General features: G+C 38.7%; 1 protein-coding gene across 1 annotated transcript in view; it reads right to left on the minus strand.

Annotated features, from left to right (window-relative positions):
- LOC116593407 (lymphoid-restricted membrane protein) overlaps positions 1–20,820 on the minus strand; it is a 130,744-nt gene that overhangs the window by 27,660 nt on the left and 82,264 nt on the right. The window contains exon 6 of the mRNA XM_032347663.1: positions 19,958–20,565. Coding sequence (XP_032203554.1) covers positions 19,958–20,552 — 595 coding nt within the window. The 5' untranslated portion in view covers positions 20,553–20,565. The remainder of the gene's footprint in view (positions 1–19,957; positions 20,566–20,820) is intronic.

Consider the following 20,820-nt stretch of genomic DNA (forward strand, 5'->3'; position numbering starts at 1 on the left):
GTCTATCATCATCCATCTATCTACCCATGCATACACACACGGTTGCTTCTGTTTCTCTGAAGAACCCTGATTAGTATCTCCCTTCAGCGGAGCTTCCTTATTTTCTTTAGGGAAGTAGTTCCTTAAATCCTAAGCAGAAAAGCTTTCTGGAAATAAATAAGCACCAGTCATCCTACAATAAAATTAGGGGTGCATGGAAATGTTTTGTTGCAAGAGTATTCATAATGATGCTGCTTATAATCATAGAGGAAAAAGTAATATCAAGAGAAAAAGTAATATCCAATTGAGACAGACGATAAAGTAAAATATGATACATCTCCCAAAAGGCATAGTATATGATGAAAATTTGTGGACACAGATGAGCACTCAAAATTACTAAATGAGAAAAAGCAGATTATAAGAACAAGTCTGGAAATATTCCCATACACAACATACATACATGTTGTATGTATCTTAAGAAAAAAAGAATGACCCCAAAAATCTTAAACAATTTTCAGCATACTGTGGTAGTGAGGTATGCAGAATCCAGGGTGTCCCTTTTGACCCCTGACTCCTGATGCTTATACCCTAGTGTAGTTTCTTCCCCTTGAGAATGGGCATGACCTGTGTCTTGCTTCTAACCAAAGGAACATCACAAAGGTGATGGAATATACATGTATGTGATTATATGATTAAGGTACAGGAGATCACAGGTCTTGACACTTGGCTGGAGTCACTCACTCTCCTGCTGGCTTTAAAGAAGCAAGATGCCATGTTACAGGCTTTTTATGCTGAAAGGCCTTTACCTAAGGCAAGTACCTGTGGGAAACCTATCTGACAGCAAGAATCTGAAACTCTCGATCCTAGAACCACAAACAACTAAGTTCTGCTGCCCAAAGCAGGTCAGTCCCCTGTTGAGCCACAGATAAAACAGCTGCCCTAACCAACATCTTGGCTACAATTCCGAGTTCCTTAGCAGCTGTGTGTGGACTCTTCGTTCACAGAAGGTATGGGGTAATAATGTGCATTGTTTGAAGCTACCAAGTTTGTGGTAATTCAGCAAAGAGAAATAATACAAGGAATTCGAGCATTATTATTCTACAAGTGTTGTGTATATATTGAAGAATAAAACAAATGAGCATTTATATTGGTGTCACTGAAGACCAGGATTTTTTATGGGTGAGAAAGGAAATACAGATGCAGAAAGAGATAAGTAAAACCCTTATAGTACTAAATTTGCATCAGACAAAGTTGTTGAACTTGTAATGGATTTTATCTTCAAAAAAATGTACTCCCTAGGGGCGCTTGGGTGGCTCGGTGGGTTAAAGCCTCTCCCTTCGGCTCAGGTCGTGATCCCGGGGTCCTGGGATGGAGCCCCGCATCGGGCTCTCTGCTCAGTGGGGAGCCTGCTTCCTCTTCCCTCTCTGCCTGCCTCTCTGTCTACTTGTGACCTCTGTCTGTCAAAGGAATAGATAAAATCTTAAAAAAAAAAAAAAAAGTACTCCCTAGATCTGACTACTGAAAAGACCCATAATTAACATTCCCTTTCCTCCTGATTGTGGTCTCTATTATTTCTTATGAAAAAGAGGTATGGATACTTGAAGAAATAAATGATTCCAAGGTTGGGGCAGGAACTGGACAAGACCTGCCTAGAGACCTTTGTAATACCAGGGAAAATAAACTATTAAAAACAATGAGGACAGGGCACCTGGGTGGCTCAGTGGGTTAAAGCCTCTGCATTTGGCTCAGGTCATGATCTTGGGCCCTGGGATAGAGCCCTGCATTGGGCTCTCTGCTCAGCAGGGAGCCTGTTTCCTCCTCTCTCTATGCCTGCCTCTCTGCCTGCTTGTGGTCTCTGTCAAATAAATAAATAAAATCTTAAAAAAAGAAATTAAAAAAAAAACAAAACAAAACAATGAGGACATGTCAAAAGTATTAGTACCTGGGACAACTGGTTGTTACCAGGAAGTAGTGAAATGTTCAAAGAAAGATTGGAACATACCAAACAGATATAGGAACCACCTTAAAGAATATCTTGCTAACCAACTCAGGGACAATTTGAGCTTCACAACAAATAATGATAGTAACACATTACAAACCACTGGATATAAGAAGAATCCAGACCCTGGGGCTAATAATACACCATATGTTTATAAAAAAATAAAAATAAATTATTTAAAAAATAAGTAACAGAATAAAGGAAAATTAAAGAGGGATGTGTAAATCACAAACTATAAATATAACATGCATCTATGTTACATGTTATACTAATATCTAATATGACATGTAATATAATAGATATAGATATAGATATAGATATAGATATAGATATAGATATACACACAATATATATAAAGAAAAATTATCAAGGGCCTATTTATTTTTGAAATTTCAGACAGGTTTAAGATTCTCTCACATATAGCTTGCAAAAATTGCCAACTATTGTCACTATGTAACATACGAATCTTTGGAAAATGAACAGAAAACATTTTCTGTGTTTAAAAAAAAAAAAAGAAGAAGAAACCAGAACTCATAGTGATATTAACTTATCAGTCAGGAGGAAGGTAAAACCCTTACAATAGATTGATAAGTGAGGAATATAGAAACAATGAGGGAGCTAAAAAAATATTCTACTTGGCAACAATTATAGTAGTAATTGGTTAAGGCAAGAAATATCAATGGATGCCATGTTTCTAATTACAAATTCCAACATGCAGATTCCCCCCCACCCCCAACACACACACATCCAAGAAATTCTTGGATACAAAATCTTAGATACAATATTCTTGGATATTCTTGGATATCCAGTTCTTGAATACCAGCTGGGTGTCTTACAATTCAACTCAATTTAGACACTCTCTGTCTGTGATGGTATCAGATCCCATAGGACCCATCCTTAAACCTTCAGATGCCAATCCTAATTCCAGGATATCACCTGTGCTTCTTACCGACCTTCCATAGTATTGGATGCTCCCACGATCCCCTCCTTGAGTTCACTAGAGTGGCTCACAAAACTCAGAGAAACATTGTGCTTACCAGATCCCCAGTTAATTATAAAAGGATATAACTTAGGAACACCCAGATGGAAGAAATGCACAAGGCAAGGTATGGGGAAAGGGCACAGAGCTTCCAGCCTCTCCCTGGCACACCACTCTCTCCAAATCTTGACATGTTCAACAACTTGGATGCTCTCCAAACCCTCTCCTTTTGGGTTTTTATGGGGCATTATATAGCAAGTTTGGTTAAATCACTGGCCATTGATGATAGAACTCAAAATTCAGTCCCTCCCCCATCCTGAGATCAGGGAAGAAGGGCTTAAAGTTTCAACCTTTTAATCCTGCAGTTTCTCCTCTAGCAACCAGCACCCTGTCCTTAGGTGCAGCCCAAAACTCACCTCATTAGCATAACAAAAGACAGCTTTATTGCTCTTATCACTTAGGAAATTCCTAATGTTTTAGGAGCTCAGGGCCAGAAATGGCACAAAGCTGTATTTCTTATTATAAAGCACAATATCATAGATGCTAAAACTAGTAAATGAAAGTCTGATGAGGAATGGGATATCTACATAGATTTGAAGTATCTTACCATTAACTATTAATTATTAATTAACTTTGAAATGGGGAAATTTGGCAGACAGTCCACTAATCAAGTGATCAGGTTTTAAAATCCTGATATACTAAGAAAACTACAACATCAATTCTGTAGTGTGTCTGCGAAAATGTATAACTTGAATAAGAGAAAATATTCAACAGTCTACAAAGTAACTGGCTTATATTCTTCAACAATTTCAAGGTCATTAAAGACAAGGAAGTGAGACACTCCAGATGTAAGGAAACGGAAGAGCTGTGACAACTAAATACGAGGTGGGAACTGAACTGGAACCTGGACCAGAAAGCAAAAAAGCTGTAAAGTGTATGATTGGGACAACGGAGACTACATGAACACAGAACTTCAATGAAATCATAGTATTGCAATAATGCTAAAATCCCGATTTTGATCATTGTTCTGTAGTCTGGCAAATACATGACCTTGTTTATAGGAAATATGTGCTAATGTATGTAAGGGTAAGAAGACAGTATCTACAACCTCCTCAAGCGACTGGAAACACAATCAGGCTTTTATCCTGCTTCTCCTTCGGTAAAGAAAACAGAAGACAGCTGGATAGTTGACGAAGCAGAGTGGAGTTTCTTTTTATCAATTATTCCAGCTGATTAATTAAGAAGGAATGATAGACTATCACCATTTGGAACCCCCAATGAAAGAAGAGGTAGGCCTTATTAAAAAGAAAACCACAGGCCCAAACTGGTGTCCCTTAGGCTAAGTCCAAAACCAGAGCTCAGTATGTAAGCCAATCGCTGTTTCAATCTCCCCAGGAATGTAGTCTCAAGAGATCAATGGGGAATTTTCTGATGAATCTGCCTCATGGGCCCTCTCCATCCCCTAAAGGAAGAAGGGGTATAATCCACATTGTAAGACTCCACTAGCCTCCACCCCAATGCCTCCTAAATCCTCCCCACTGGTCCCAAGGGAAAAATCATCTTGCCTGGAAAAATCCTTTTCTTCTGCTAGTAATGTTCTTGCCCCATTCTCCTTATAAAAATCTTCTATTTTGTACATCTCTGAATTCCTTCCTACTTGCTAGATGGGATGCAGCCTGATTCATAAATCATTTAATAAAGCCAATTAGACCTTCAAATTTCCTCAGTTGAATTCTGTCTTTTAACGGATTTGGTGGCAGTCTAAGGATCCAAAGTGAACTTCTAGTAGTATTTGGGGATGAGAAGACAGACACACAGAACCCTCTGAATTTGCTGTTTTTCTTGTCATTTCCAAGGGCTGTAGGTAAATTCCTCTCAGTTCTCAGCTGTGCTCTGTTGTATTGGCACTCTCAATCTAATTGGCTTTTCTTTATAGGGCAGGTCAGCTTGTAGGAGCACACAGTGATACCCCAAGTTCAACTGACCCAATATATTTGCCCAGAGCCCTGCATGGCTCTGCCTAGAGCTTCATTGAGTTGGTGGTTCTGCCCAAAGCCCAACGGAGCTGGCAGAAGGGTCTACCCAGAGCCAAGCCCCTACACTTTCAGACCACAATTCCCATAATGGAAAACCAAGTTTCCACAGGAATTGTTGGTGTTGCACCCAGGGCTTTCTTGCGGCCTCCAGGCCACAGGAACATCTCTAGGTTACTACTTATACATTAAGGTGGACATGTTTATTTGCTTTATTGTGTATATAAAGGAGCAGGGATCTCAGAGGCCCAAAAGTTGCAAAACTTGGTAGGCATAATATCATTCTTAATGGGGAAAAAATGGAGAGCTTTTCCCCTATGGTCAGGAACACAGCAGGGCTGTCCACTATCACTACTGCTATTCAACATAGTACTAGAAGTCCTAGCCTCAGCAATCAAACAACAAAAAGAAATAAAAGGCATCTGAATCAGCAAAGAAGTAGTCAAACTCTCACTCTTTGCAGATGATAGGATACTTTATGTGGAAAATCCAAAATACTCTACTCCAAAACTGCTGGGACTCATACAGGAATTCAGTAAATGGTCAGAATATAAAGTCACGGCACAGAAATCAGTTGCATTTCTATACATCAACAGCAAGACAGAAGAAAGAGAAATTAAGGAGTTAATCCCATTTATAATTGCACCCAAAACCATAAGATATCTAGAAATAAAACCTAGCCAAAGAGGCAAAGATTCTGTACTCAGGAAAACTATAAAGTATTCATTAAAGAAACTGAGGAAGACACAAAGAAATGGAAAAATGTTCCATGCTCTTGGATTGGGAGAAGAAATACTGTGAGAATGTCTATGCTACCTAGAGCAATCTACACATTTAATGCAATCCCTATAAAAATACCAGCAACTTTTTTTTTCAAAGAAATGAAACAAATAATCCTAAAATTTATATGGAACCAGAAAAGATCCTGAATAGCCAGAGAATGTTGAAAAAGAACCAAAGTTGGCAGCATCACAATTCTAGACTTCAAGCTCTATAACAAAGCTGTAGTCATCAAGAGACACAAAGACCAATGGAAGAGAATAGAAGCCCAGAAAAAGACCCTCAACTCTATGGTTAACTATTCCTCAACAAAGCAAGAAAGAACATCCAATGGAAAAAAGACAGTCTCTTCAACAAATGGTGTTGGGAAAATTGGATAGCCACATACAGAACAATGAAATTGGACCATTTCCTTATACCACACACAAAAATAGACTCAAAATGGGTGAAAGACCTCAGTGAGAGACAGGAATCCATGAGAATCCTTGAGAACACAAGTACCAACTTCTTCGACCTCAGCTGCAGCAACTGCTTTCTAGAAACATCGCCAAAGGCAAGGGAAGCAAGGACAAAAATGAACTATTGGGATTTCATAAAGATAAAAAGCTTTTGCACAGCAAAGGAAATAGCCAACAAAACCAAAAGACAACCAACAGGATGGGAGAAGATATGTGCAAATGACATATCAGATAAAAGGCTAGTATCCAAAATCTATAAAGAACTTAAACTCAACACCCAAAGAATAATCCAATCAAGAAATGAGCAGAAGACATGAACAGACATTTCTGCAAAGAAAACAACCAAATGGCCAACAGACACATGAAAAAGTGCTCAACATCACCCAGCATCAGGGAAATACAAATCTAAATCACAGTGAAATACCATCTCATGCCAGTCAGAATGGCTAAAATTAACAAGTCAGGGAACAACAGATGTTGGCGAGGATGCGGAGAAAGGGGAACCCTCCTACACTGCTGATGGAATGCAAGCTGGTGCAGCCACTCTGGAAAACAGTATGGAGGTTCCTCAGAAAGTTGAAAATAGAACTATCCTATGACCCAGCAATTGCACTACTAGGAATTTACCTTAAAGATACAAATGTAGTGATCCGAAGGGGCACGTGCACCCAAATGTTTATAGCAGCAATGTCCACAATAGCCAAACTATGGAAAGAACCTAGATGTCCATCAACTGATAATGGATAAAGGATACACAATGGAATACTAAGCAGTCATTGAAGGAAAAAAACCCGAAATCTTGCCGTTTGCAATGAGGTGGATAGAACTAGAGAGTATTATGCTAAGCGAAATAAGTCAAAGACAATTATCATATGATCTCTCTGATATGAGGAATTTGAGGGGCAGGGCGGGGGGTCTTTGGGGAAAGGGAGGGAACAAAATGAAACAAGATGGGACCAGGGAAGAAGACAAACCAAAAGAGACTCTTAATTCTCAGGAAACAAACTGAGGGTTGCTGGGAAGTGGGGGAGGAGGGATAGAGTAGCTGGGTGATACACACTCGGGAGGGTATGTGTAAGCCTCATGATTCACAGACCTGTACCCCTGAAGCAAATAATACATTATATGTTAATTAAAAAAAATATTGGTAGGCATAGGTTGAGCATTTAAAGGCTGTTAGAGCACTAGTTACATCAAGAAGAATCCCATGACAGGATAAATTGGTCACAGAATGGGTTAGATTGACATTAGGTCACCCAAAAACCACAAGGAAATTTCCATGCAACAAGGTACACTATAAAACACACACAAAGCCCAACCCTGTGGCACATCTCTTTTAGGTATAGTCTGGCTCTAAGAAACCTACAGTCTTAAGTAACGGGATTTTTTTTTTTTTTTTTTAATATCCTTGCAGTTAGCTAATGGAATTCTTAAATGCTAGAGTCATGCATGCCACCTTCCTACACACCTGCTTATTCCAGAAACCTCAGTTATCTAGCAAAAACAGCAAAATCTCACTAAGCTTGTCTTGGGTTTTCTGGAACTTGGCTTGGTCACTGTCAGGTTGGGGGCTTCAAAATAAGGCCAGACAGAAATTGAGTTTCACTTCCTTTGCAAGTAGATATATGGCTGAACAGAAATGTGGGTTAACTCCATTTGCATCTAGGGTTCTACCAAACTCCTCCCAGCCCTCAAGGGTATTACAGCCTAGAAATAGAATGGCCAGTATGGGGAACCGTTCCAATTAGATCAGATCATTTTAAAAATGCCCTTTAAAGCAAGCGTTCCCAAATCAAACAGAATGGGATACCTGTTTTAATTGGCATGCAGAAGCCTCCAAAAGGTTTCAGAATTCCAAAGTAGTTCCACTGAAAGATTCATTACAAAAAGCTAACGAAAAAGAGACAATGGAAAAAAAAAAAAAAAAAAAGAGGCAATGTGGCTCAACTAAGACTATAAAACTGATGTAACTCTGGGTGCCTGGGTGGCTCAGTGGGTTGAGCCTCTGCCTTCAGCTCAGGTTGTGATCTCGGGGTCCTGGGATCGAGTCCTGCATTGGGCTCTCCGGCTGGCAGGGAGCCTGCCTCCCCCCCACCTGCCTCTTTGCCTACTTGTGATCTCTGTCGAATAAATAAAATCTTAAAAAAAAAAATTGATGTAATTCCTACTGCTCCCCTCTACCTTTGAGCATTCAGCCTAGTTATCCTCTGTCTAAACTGTCTTTCCACTCTTAAGAGACTATTAAATAGTAACATTTAAAACTAAGACCATTCAAGGGCACCTGGGTGGCTCGGTCGGTTGGTTAAGCATCTGTCTTTGGCTCGTCATGATCCCAGGGTCCTGGGATCGAGCCCCGAACTGGGCTGCCAGCTCAGGGGGGAGCCTGCTTCTCCTTCTGCCCCTCCTCCTGCTTGTGTTCTCTCCTTCTCTCTTTCTCAAAAATTAATAAAATCTTTAAAAATAAACCCATTCAAGACTACTGGAGATCCTCATCAGGCATCTTTCACTCCTTGGTCCAAGTCTGAACTAAGGGTCTTGGTTAAAGAATTTCCTAAACCCAGAGAAGATCCTCAAGACTCTTTGTAAATAGAACCGTTCCTCAGCCCAGTCAAAAGATGGAAATAAAAACTCCCCTCACTCCTTCCTTCCCAAATCCAGACCCATTGGTTATTGATCCTTTATCTCCTAGAGGTAACTATTTCCTTCTTGCTTGTATCATTTTATGTCCTAATGAAGTAGGAAAGTTGAAGGGACTCCATTTTAGAAAGGTTCTGTCTCTGCTCTTTTTCCGTTTGGCCCTATTCACTCATGTTCCATGTTTTGCCTCCTAACAAGCCAAAGAAGCGGTCTTCCCACTGCAAGGGGTGATGACGGATAGAAGCAGAAAGATGTTCACCTTTAGCCCGGAAGGCTGACCTATAGCCTGAATCGTCCTGATAAGGACCCAAAGCAGGGTGGTTGCTCCATTCGTAAGGGGTCTCATGACTGCCTGTACTTCTCAACAATAGTGAATATCGAGCTCAATGATGACCACCAGAGAAATCCTGCAAAAGTAGCTTTATGAGTAGAAATTGAAAGAAAACATTTATGATCTAACACTCCCTTCATGTCCTCTCTCCTTTAAGCGTTAAGCATATAAACAACCACAAGCTTCATAAAGTAAATGTGCTGCTCTTTCTGCCCACGGCCCCCGTGAGTCCTTGTCCCTTAAATAAACTTACTAAAAGTTGCTCCGTAAAGTGTCTCAAGAATTCTTTCTTCATTGTTGCCTCAATGATTCCGCAATAAGCAGAGGCCAGAAACTTAATCACTGAGTTTTGTCCTGGGCCCCAAACACCTGAAAACACTTAAGAGCCAGAGCAGGGGTGCCTGGGTGGCTCAGTCGTTAATCGTCTGCCTTCAGCTCAGGTCATGATCCCAGAGGCCTGGGATCCAGCCCAGCATGGGGCTTCTTGCTCAGCGGGAGCCTGCTTCTCCCTCTTCCCCTTCCCTGACTTTTGTTCCCTCTCTCACTGCATCTCTGTCAAATAAATAAAATCTTTAAGGAAAGAAGGAAGAAGGAAGGTGGGAAGAAGGAAGGAAGGGAGGAAGAAAGAAGAAGAGCTAGATCCTAAACATTTCCCAGGACATTAGCTCCAAACAAACCTCAGCTGACGCTGGCATCAACACCTTGTCTTCAGTATTTTATGGAATAACACCTACTGTTCACCTGACACTTGCCTTTACCTGGGCCCTACCCTGGGTTCCTGGAGGAACATGTACCCTAGACTCTCCTAATATAAACCCCTACAATGATGAGACTCGCTCTTCTCTCCTGCCTGAGTCTCCCAGACTCTGTCTACTATTATCTGTCACACTCTTCGGTGAGCTCCGTTTTCAGTTTCTCTGGCTCACATTTGATTTCTGTTCTGCATAAAGCCAAGGAATGGTCCTGGCTGGTCCATTTAGACCCTCCCTGGGTCCTGGGACTCAGCCTGCCCACATCACTAAGAATGTGGCTTGGCTTTCTGCCTGCCTGGGACATGCATGTTGTCAGTTCTTTCATTGCCTATGTTTGGGAGTGACTTGAAATCTTGTAAGGATAGTAACTTTTACATACTCTAAAATTAACAACTTTGAGCTAAATTTTGTCTATAAATTTGAGGTATATATTTCTAGTGAGGGATCACTGATTACACTGTAAGTAGTTCCAATTTTTGCAGCTGGTAAATCAGTTGATAAGTCTAAAAAAAAAGTCATGCAAGACACCGGTAAAATATGCACTTTTTTAAAAAAAGTCATGCAAGACACCGGTAAAATAGGTATAAAGAAATTCTAAAGAAAGAAAGAAAGAAAGAACCAACACCTAAACAGCCATCCTTATCCCACATCAGGCTGTATCCATCACACACGTAAACACAACTACACAGAGCACCGCACATAAACCATTTCCCTTTTGCTCACAATAGAAAGTACAGATGACTTGATGAGTACCACCAGACATTTCAGCAGATAATTTTCAACTTACCTCTGCATTCGGTGTCACATGCACAAAAAATACTAATTCTTCACAGGTGCTGCTAGTGCTCTAGGTTACATCTTCCTTTAACATTGTTTCCTAGCTTCCATCTTATTAGAAGTTTGCATATCCAGGCATTTTCTGTGCTATAATTGATTAATTTTTACAAAACATATTTCAATAGCGGCTCCCAAGACTGGTTATTTGACTTGACAATCCAAGCCAAAAACTGGTCTTGAAAATCTATTACTCATTTTTCCTTTTAATTTATAAGTTTTCTTAAAGGAGAACAGATTACAGAGAAGGCAAGCAGTTTTTGCGCTATAATATTAAAAGCATTCTATGAGAAAGTAACTAGTACAACATGAATAGAAATATTTTAGAGAAAATTAGAGGGAGTGGAAAAACTAGCTATGCAGAAAACTTGTCATCTTATATTGTTTTGCTTTTCAATGCCCATCATGTACAGGATTCTGTGATCAGTCCCCGAAAGAGAGTTCACAAAATCTGAATTAAAATTGGTCTGTAAAATACATTCTCTCCTGGCCTACCTTATTGTCTCTACAACGGAGCCTACACTTTCTTACATGTTTTACACTTACGTACGTGCACGTGCACGCACGCACACACACACACACACAGTTAACATGGTAGTCTTTAGGAAGCCATCTGGGAACCATATGAATTTTAAATTCCCTTACATCTATGTATTTCCATTGTGATGTTCTAATTTGCCCTAGAGAAAAAGTCTGTTTTCAGATCTGTAAAGAAATATCAATGATTATGATTATAAATACAGCCTGGAATTTCTATCAGATTTTTAACTAAAGGCATAGAAAATACATGGCACATGTAAGACTTTCTTTTAAGGAAAAAACAAAGAAAGGGTGAGTCTTGCTAGAAGGTGGCAGAGTAGGATCCTGAGCTCTCTTCCTCCCACAGACTCACCAAGGCAACAATTACAGTTGACCCTTAAGAAACATGGGTTTGAACTGCATGGGTCCACGTCTATATGGTTTTTTAAAAATAGATGTGGTACAATACCATAAATGTCTCTTTCTTGTGATGTCCTTAATAACTTTTTTTCTCTAGGTTATTTTATTGAAAGACTACAGTATATGATACATATAACATACAAAATATGCATTAATCATCTATTTACATTATTGTTAATGACCTGATACTGGCAGAGATCTTCCATAGCTAAAAGCATAAAGAGAAGGTCACATTAAGAGGGGGAAGAGAGGAGAGACACAGTCGACAACCAAACCTTTGGTGTGGGAACCCATATGGTGAAAGCAAGCCCCTATCATCTGGCTTTGAAAATCATCAAAACTTAACTCTGACGATCATAGAGGGCTACAGGAAACCAAATCTCTGCTCTTAAAGGGCCAGTGCTCTGCATCAGTTGGCCCAAGGCTCATCAGTTTGAAAAGTGTTTGGGATATACATAAAAGAGTACTAATTTTAGGACATGTGTCAATGAGTCAGGGACCTACAGGAGCTTTCTCTGGGATGAGGTGCATCCTTTCAGCTTAGCTAGTCTGACACTTGGAGATACCAGTTCTGACACTCTCCATCTACCTTGCTAGCTCCACTTGCCCTATGCAGGTATTCTCCTGCAGAACTGCCCCAGCAGGTGCCTCCCCAAATCAGCTCTGGACCCACCATATTGGAGGTGGGCAGGGCAGCCTCCCTTGGAACCTGTGTCTCTTCAGAGCAGCTACTGCCCTATCATACCAAGCAGGACTAGAGCCCCTTCAGAGGTACTTCTGGCCCCGAGAGTGGGGGAGCTAGCTGCATCTACCAGCATAGTGACAGTAATTATAGCTAGGCCTACCACTCAACCTTGCCAGAAGCCAGCCCAATCCACTAGTGCAACCTCAATAGCTGCAATGAAGACCCCATTCAGCTGCACCAGGAGCTAAACACACTCACCAGCATTCCTACAGTGATTGTAGCTAGGCCTCTCAGTCAGTTGTACCACAGGCAAAAAATGCTCATCAATGCACCTGCAGCAGTCAAAGTTGGACACCACAGACAGCCAGCCTGAGGATAACTGTGCCCACGAGCACATGTGCAGCAGCTGTAGACAGGCCATCCATTCAGCTGGGCTGGGAGCAAGCCCTGAAGCCATACTTCGCAGACAGCTGGGCTAAGGGCTGGCCCTTCCCACCAGAGGACCAGTAGCAGTCATGACCCAGTCACAAGAGGAATGCACACATAGCCCACACAAGGGGCGCCTCTGGAACACTTTGCGGACTAGCGGTGGGATTGCTACTGGGCCTCACAGGACATGTTCTGCATAAGACCCCTACTTTCAAGACTAGAAGATAGCTGACCTAATACATAGTAATGAATAGAGTGAGGCAAAATGAAGGGACAGAGGAATACGAACCATATGAAAGCAGACAAACCCCCAGAAAAAGAGCTAAATGAATTGGAAATAACCAATCTACCTGATAAAGAGTTCAAAGTAACAGTCATTAGATGCTCACCATCTAATTCAGTGATGAATTCAGTGAGAACTTCAACAAAGAGATAGAAAATATAAAAAAGAACTAGTTAGAGCTTAAGAATATAATAACAGATATAAAAATACACTAGAAGGAATCAACAGCAGATTTGATGGTGCAAAAGAATAGATCAGTGATCTGGAAGACAAGGTAGTGAAAAGCAACTAAGCTGAACAGAAAAAAGAACTTCAAAAAGTGAGGACAGGTTAAGGAAGTTCTTAGAAAACAGCAAGCATAACAACATACACATTATAGGGATCCCAGAAGGAGAAAAGAGAAGGGGGCAGAAAACATATTAGAGGAAATAATAGTTGGACATTTCCTTCTCCTAAGGACGGACACAGACATCCACGTTCAGGAAGCACAGAGAGCCCCAAACAAGAAGCCCAAGAAGACTGACAAGACACATAATAATTAAAATAGCAAAAATTAGAGATAAAGGAAAATCTGAAAAGCTGCAAGAGAAGATCTAACAAGTACAAGGGAAAACTTATGGGGCTATCAGCTGATTTTTCAGCAGAAACATTGCAGGCCAAAAGAGAGTGGCACCATATAATCAAAGTGCTGAAAGGGGTTAAAAATACAGCCAAGAATACTCTACATGGTGAGGTTATCATTCAGGATTGAGAGTTTCCAGACAAACAAAAGTTAAAGGAGTTCCTCACTACTAAGCCTATCCTTAAAAGAAATGTTAAAGGGACTTCAAATGGAAAAAGAAAAAGTCATAACTAGATATAAATTATAGAAGGAAAAATTTCACTGGTAAAAGCAAATATAGAGTGAAGATATTACATCATTTATAAAGCTAGTAGAAAGGTTAAAAAAGAAAAGTGGTAAAATCAGTTATACCTAAAAAAATTAGTGAAGAAATACCCAATATAATGAGATGTAAAATATGACATCATATATATAAAATGTGGGAGGGAGGGGAGTAAAACTGTGGTTCTTTTAGAATGTGTTTTAACTTCAGTGACCATCAACTTAACAGACAACTATATACATAAAGGTTATATATGAACCTCATGGTAACCACAAACCAAAAACCTATAATAGATACACAAAAATAAAGAGGAAGAAATCCAAGCACACTAAAGAAATTCTCTTCCCTGTGAAAGATGACTAAGCGGAAAGGAACAGAGAATAACTACAAAAACCATCAGAAAATGATAAACACAATGGCAATAAGTACATACCTATCAATAATTACTTTAAAAGTAAACAGATTAAATGCTCCAATCAAAAGACATAGGGTGAGTGAATAGATAAAAAACAAGACTCATCTATATGCTGTCTATAAGACACCCTAAACTAAAATGATAAAGACTGAAAGTGAAAGGGTAGAAATAGATATTTCATGCAAATAGGAAAAAAAAAAAAAAAAAACCCTGGAGTAGCAATACTTAGACAAAATACACTTTAAAACAGATTGAATGCCTTCGACTCAAGTCATAATCCCAGGGTCCTGGGATCAAGCCCCGCATCGGGCTTTCTGCTCAGCAGGGGGCCTGCTTACTCCTCTCTCTCTACCTGCCTCTCTGCCTACTTCTGATCTCTGTCAAGTAAATAAAATCTTTAAAAAAAAAAAAAAAAGATTGAAACAAAAAATAATCAAGGCCATTTACATAATGATAAAGGGATCAATTTAACAAGAGGATATAACAATTGTAAATATCTATGCACCCAACACAGGGCACCTAAATACAAAAAGCAACTATTAACAAACATGAAGAAAGAAATGGGACAGTAATACAGTAACAGTAGGAGACTTTAGCACACATCGATAGAAAGATCATCCAGACAGAAAATTAATAAGGAAACAGTGGCTTTAAATAACACCTATTATCAGATGGACTTAACAGATACAGAATATTCCATTCAAAATCAAAATACACATTCAAGTGCACATGGAATATTTTCCAAAATAGATGTCATTAGGCCACAAAATAAGTACCAGTAAATTTAAGACTGTACATCATACCAAACATCTTTCTCAACCACAGTACTATGAAACTATAAATCAATTATAAGAAAAAAAAAACCGGAAAAAACACAAAATACTTGGAGGCTAAACAGTATACTAGTATACAGCTTAAGGGTCACTGAGGAAGTCAAAGGAGAAATCGAGGAATACTTGGAGAAAAATGGAATTGGAAAACACAAAATCTTTGTTCAAAAGCTTTGAGACTCAGCAAAAACAGTTTTAAGAAAGAAGTTTATAGCAAGATGGGCTTACTTCAAGAAACAAGAAAAATATCGAATAAACAATCTAACTTTAGGGGCACCTGGGTGGCTCAGTGGGTTAAGTCTCTGCCTTCAGCTCAGAACATGATCCCAGGGTCCTGGGATCCAGCCCCGCATCCGGCTCTCTGCTCTGCAGGGAGCCTGCTTTCTCCTCTCTCTGTGCCTGCCTCTCTGATTACTCGTGATCTCTGTCAAATAAATAAATAAAATATTTAAAAACAAAACAATCTAACTTCACACCTAACAGAATTAGAGGCAAAAAATGGTAAGTCCAAAGATGGCCGAAGAAAGGAAATAGAAGTAGAGGAACAGAAAAATAAATGAAATAGAAACTTGAAAAAAAAAATAGAAAAGATCAATGAAACTAAGAGCTGGGTTTTTTGAAAAAATAAGCAAAACTGATAAGCTTTTAGCCAGACTTATAAAAAAAAAAAAAACCAAGACCCAGATCAGAAATGAAACAGAAGTTACAACTGATATCACAGAAATACAAAGGATTATAAAAGACTACAAGATGTTGTATACCAACAAATTAGATAAAGAAAATAAAAATTAAAAAAACAAACAAACAGATAAATTCCTAGAAACACACAATCTCCCAAAACTGAATCAGGAAGAAACAGAAAATCTGAACAGACCACTTACTAGTAATGAAATTGAAGCAGTAATAAAAAACTCCCAACAAACAGAAGTCCAGGAGCAGATGGCTTCATGGTTAATTCTATCAAACATTTAAAGAGTTAATACCGGGACGCCTGGGTGGCTCAGTTGGTTAAGCAGCTGCCTTTGGCTCAGGTCATAATCCTAGCATCCTGGGATCAAGTCCCACATCGAGCTTCTTGCTCGGCAGGGAGCCTGCTTCTCCCTCTGTCTCTGCCTGCCATTCTGTCTGCCTGTGCTCACTCTCTCTCCCTCTCTCTCTCTGACAAATAAATAAAATCTTAAATAAATAAATAAATAAATAAAGAGTTAATACCTATTCTTCTCAAACTATTCCAAAGAATATAAGAGAAAGAAAAGCTTCCAGTTCATGCTATGAGGATTGCATTACCCTAACACCAAAATCAGACAGACACTACAAAAAAGGAAACCATAGACTAATACTTCTGATGAACATAAATACAAATATCCTCAACAAGATATTACCAAATTGATCTCAATAGTAAATTAAAGGATCATTCACATAATCAAGTGGGATTTAGCTCATTGATGCAAGGATGATTCTATACACATCAATCAGTCCATGTGATACACCACATTAACAAAATTAAGGATTAAAACCATATGATTATCTTAATAGATGCAGGAAAAGCATTTGACAAAGTACAACATTATTCATGATTAAAAAAAAAAAGTCTCAAAAAAGTAGGTTTAGAGGGAGCATATCTCGATATAATGAAGGCCTTCTTGAAAAACCCAAAGCTAACATCACAGGCAATGGTGAAAAACTGAAAGCTTTTCCTCTAGGATCAGGTACAAGACAAGGGTGTCCACTCTCATCACTTGTATGCAATATAGAACTGGAAGTCCTAGCCACAGTCATCAGATAAGAAATAAAAGTCAGCCAGATTGGTAAGGAAAAAGTAAAACTGTCACTATTTCTAGAGGATGTCACACTGTATATAGAAAACCCTACAGACTACAGCAAAAACTCTTAGAAGTATAAATGAATTCAGTAATGTCTCAGGATACAAAATCAATATACAGAAATCTATTGCATTTCTACACACCAATAACAAAATAACAGAAATTAAGAAAACAATCCAATTTACAAATGTATCAAAAAGAATAATTTCCCTAGGAATAAAATTAAAGAGGCAGCATACCTGTAGTTTGAAAACTATAAGATATTGAGGAAAGAAATAAAAACAATACCAAAAAAGGGTAAGATATACCATCCTTATGGATTTTAAGAGTTAATATTGTTCAAATATCCATACTACTCAATGCAATCTATAAACTTAGAGTGATCTCTATCAAGGTACTACTACTTGTAAGGATAGCTAAAATTGACAACACAAGAAACAACAGGTGTGGTGAGGATGCAGAGATAGGGGAACCTCTTGCGCAGTTAGTGGGAATGTCAACTGCTGCAGCCACTCTGGAAAATAGAATAGAGGTTCTTCAAATCAGGATACATGCATCCTGATGTTTATGGCAGCATATCAATAACAGTCAAACTACAGAAAGAGCCCAAATGTCCATCAACTATTGAATGGATAAAGAACATGTGGTATATTTATATACAATGCAATATTATTCAGCCATCAAAAAGAATGAGCTCTTGCCATTTGCAACAACATAGATGGAGCTAGAATATATTACGCTAAGTGAAGTAAGCCAGACAGAGAAAGACAAATACCATATGCTCTCACTCGTAGGCGGAATTTAAGAAAGAAAACAGATGATCATATGGGAAGGGGAAAAAATAAGGAGAGAGGGAAATAAGCCATAAGAGATTCTTAGCTATAGGGAACAAACTGAGGGTCGATGGGGGAAGGTTTGTAGGTGGTGAGCTAGCTAGGTGATGAGTATTAAGGAGGGCACCTGTGACGATGAGCACTGGGTGTTGTAAGTGAGGATCACTGAATTCTACTCCAGAAACAATACTGCACTATAGGTTACCTACCTAAAATTTTTGAGAAGTATTTTTTTCAAAGAACTAGAACAAATACTAAAATTTATGTGGAACCACAAAAGATCTCAAATAACCAATGTTATCTTGAAAAAGAAGAACAAAACTGAAGACATCACAATCTCAGATTTCAAGTTCTATTACAAAGCTGTAGTAATCAAAACAGTATGGTACTGGCACAAAAACAGACACATAAATCACTAGAAGAATAGAAAGCCCAGAAATAAACCCATACTTACATTGTCAATTAGTCTATGAAAAAGGAGACATGAATGTATAATAAAGATATAGTCTATTCAGTAAATAATACTGGGGAAACTGGACAACTACATGGAAAAGAATGGAACTAGGCGAACTCCTTATATCATACACAAAAATAAACTTAAAATGGATTAAATATCAAAACGTAAAGGCTAAAACCATAAAATTCCTGAAAGAAAACATAGGCAGTAAACTCTTGAAAATTGACCTTAGCAATATTTTTCTGGAATCATTCTCCTCAGGATATGGAAACAAAGGGAAAAAAGTATTGGGACCGTATCAAACTAAGAAACTTTTGCACAGCTTAGAAAACTATCAATAAAATGAAAAGGCAATGAACTGAATAGGATAAGATATTTGTAAATGATATATCCAGTAGGAAGATAATATCCGAAATATATAAATAACAAACAACTCAACTCTAAAAAACCCAATAACCCAATTGAAAAATTGGGAGATGAACTGAATAGACATTTTCCCCAAAGACATACTGATGGTCAACAGACAGATGAAAAGATGCCTGACATCACTAACCATCAGGGATACATAAATCAGAACCACCATGAAATATCACCTCACACCAGTCAGTATTGAAAAGTCAAGAATAACAACTGTTGGTAAGGATATGGAAAAACGGAGCCCTTATAAACTATTGGTGGGATAGTAAACTGATCTAAATGTCTACTGATAAATGAATAATAGAGAACTGACATATTTACCCAGTGGAATATTACTCAGCCATAAAAAAGAATAAAATTTTGCCATTCGGGATAACATGGATAGACCTAGAGGGCATTATGCTAAGTGAAATAAATCAGACAAAAACAACATATACTTTATGTGTGGAATCTAAGAAACAAAATAAAACAAAAAGAAATTAGACTAAAAAAGTACAGAGAACAAATTGATGATTGCCAGAGGGGAGGTAGGTGACGGGATAGGTGAAGTGGATTAAGAGGTACAAACTTTCAGTTATAAAATAAGTAAGTCTTGAGGATGAAAAATACAACATAGGGAATATAGTCAATAATATTGTAATAACTTTGCATGGTGACAGACATTAACTACATTTACCATGGTGAGCACTTAATAAAGTATATAACTGTTGAATCATTATATTGTATACCTGAAATTAACAGGTCAACTATACATCTATTAAAAATTTTTAAAATAATTTAAAAAAATAAAAAAAATTCTTAATGTACTTCTCAGAGTTTTTTTTTTAAGTATTTTATTTTTATTTATTTGTCAGAGATAGCAGGCAGAGAAGCAGAGGGAGAAGCAGGCTCCCTGCTGTGCAGGGAGCCCGATGTGGGACTCGATCCCAGGACACGGGGATCATGACCTGAGCCAAAGGCAGCCGCTTAACCTACTGAGCCACCCAGGCGTCCCTAAAAATAAAATTTTTGAAAGAGAGAAAGAAGCATACTTAAAAAGGGAAAGATGGATGCTTTAATCCAAATTTTAATCATGTGGATTGGGTTTTGTTTTGTTTTGTTTTTTTTTAACTTGGGTATTCAGGAAGTGATATGCTTATTGCTTTATTGGAAGAACAAACATTAAAAGATTAATATTTACCAGCTTCATTTAGAGATAATTTTTTCACCACTGATTCCTGAGGAGTAAGACATTCAGAGTTTTTATCAGAGGTTGAATCAAAGTCAAGATTTGTTAAGGCATTAAAATGATTTTCACAATGCTTATTCAAATCCTTGGTAGAGAAGTGCTCCCCCTTCCTGGTCTGTGATGCCCAGGATGTAGAATTCTGACAGCTCTCAGATCTTGGCCTTGAGAGGTGTTCAGAACTGGTGAGAGGAACAGGATATGTGGCATTCTCAGGAGGGCGGAGATGAGAAAAGGATGGGGTTCTTGGAGACCTTACTTGAAGAGATGTAATGATGGCATCGTCTCTCGCGGTACTTGAGAAGAAAGTGTTGGGCGACGGAATAGGAGTGGTCGCCATGTTCTCTAGAACCTCTTCAATATCTTTCTTGGTGTTAATCTGCGGACTATCAAGACTGCTCGACTGGTATTTGAGAATCTGTCGAACTGGATCTGAAAGGTCTTCTCTCTTTTGGATGGCTCTGATTTTTCTACAGATGCTTTCCACTGGGTTATGCCGCTTGTCCGTGACCTTCCTCACAGCGGCCATTGTTGATCTTCCTCCAATCATGCCGGTGAAGTGGCTAAAGTGCAGGCAGAAGTAGACATGTTGTTGTTTTTCTTTAAGTTAGCACTGTCCTGACAATAATCTAGCAATGCTATTTAGTCCTAAATCAGCTGTGGAGGAATGAAGAGGTTTTTAAACAATTGGTTTAAACAACTTCCCATGTGTTTAATTGGCACTCGAATTTCCTGAAAATAACCACAGCCAACACACGCAAAGTATGTGCCATGTGCCAGGCATGGTACTATATTCTTTATATGTATCAACTCATTTC

The sequence above is a fragment of the Mustela erminea genome, chromosome 6, assembly GCF_009829155.1.
Source record: "Mustela erminea isolate mMusErm1 chromosome 6, mMusErm1.Pri, whole genome shotgun sequence".
In the NCBI taxonomy this organism is placed as follows: Eukaryota; Metazoa; Chordata; class Mammalia; order Carnivora; family Mustelidae; genus Mustela; species Mustela erminea.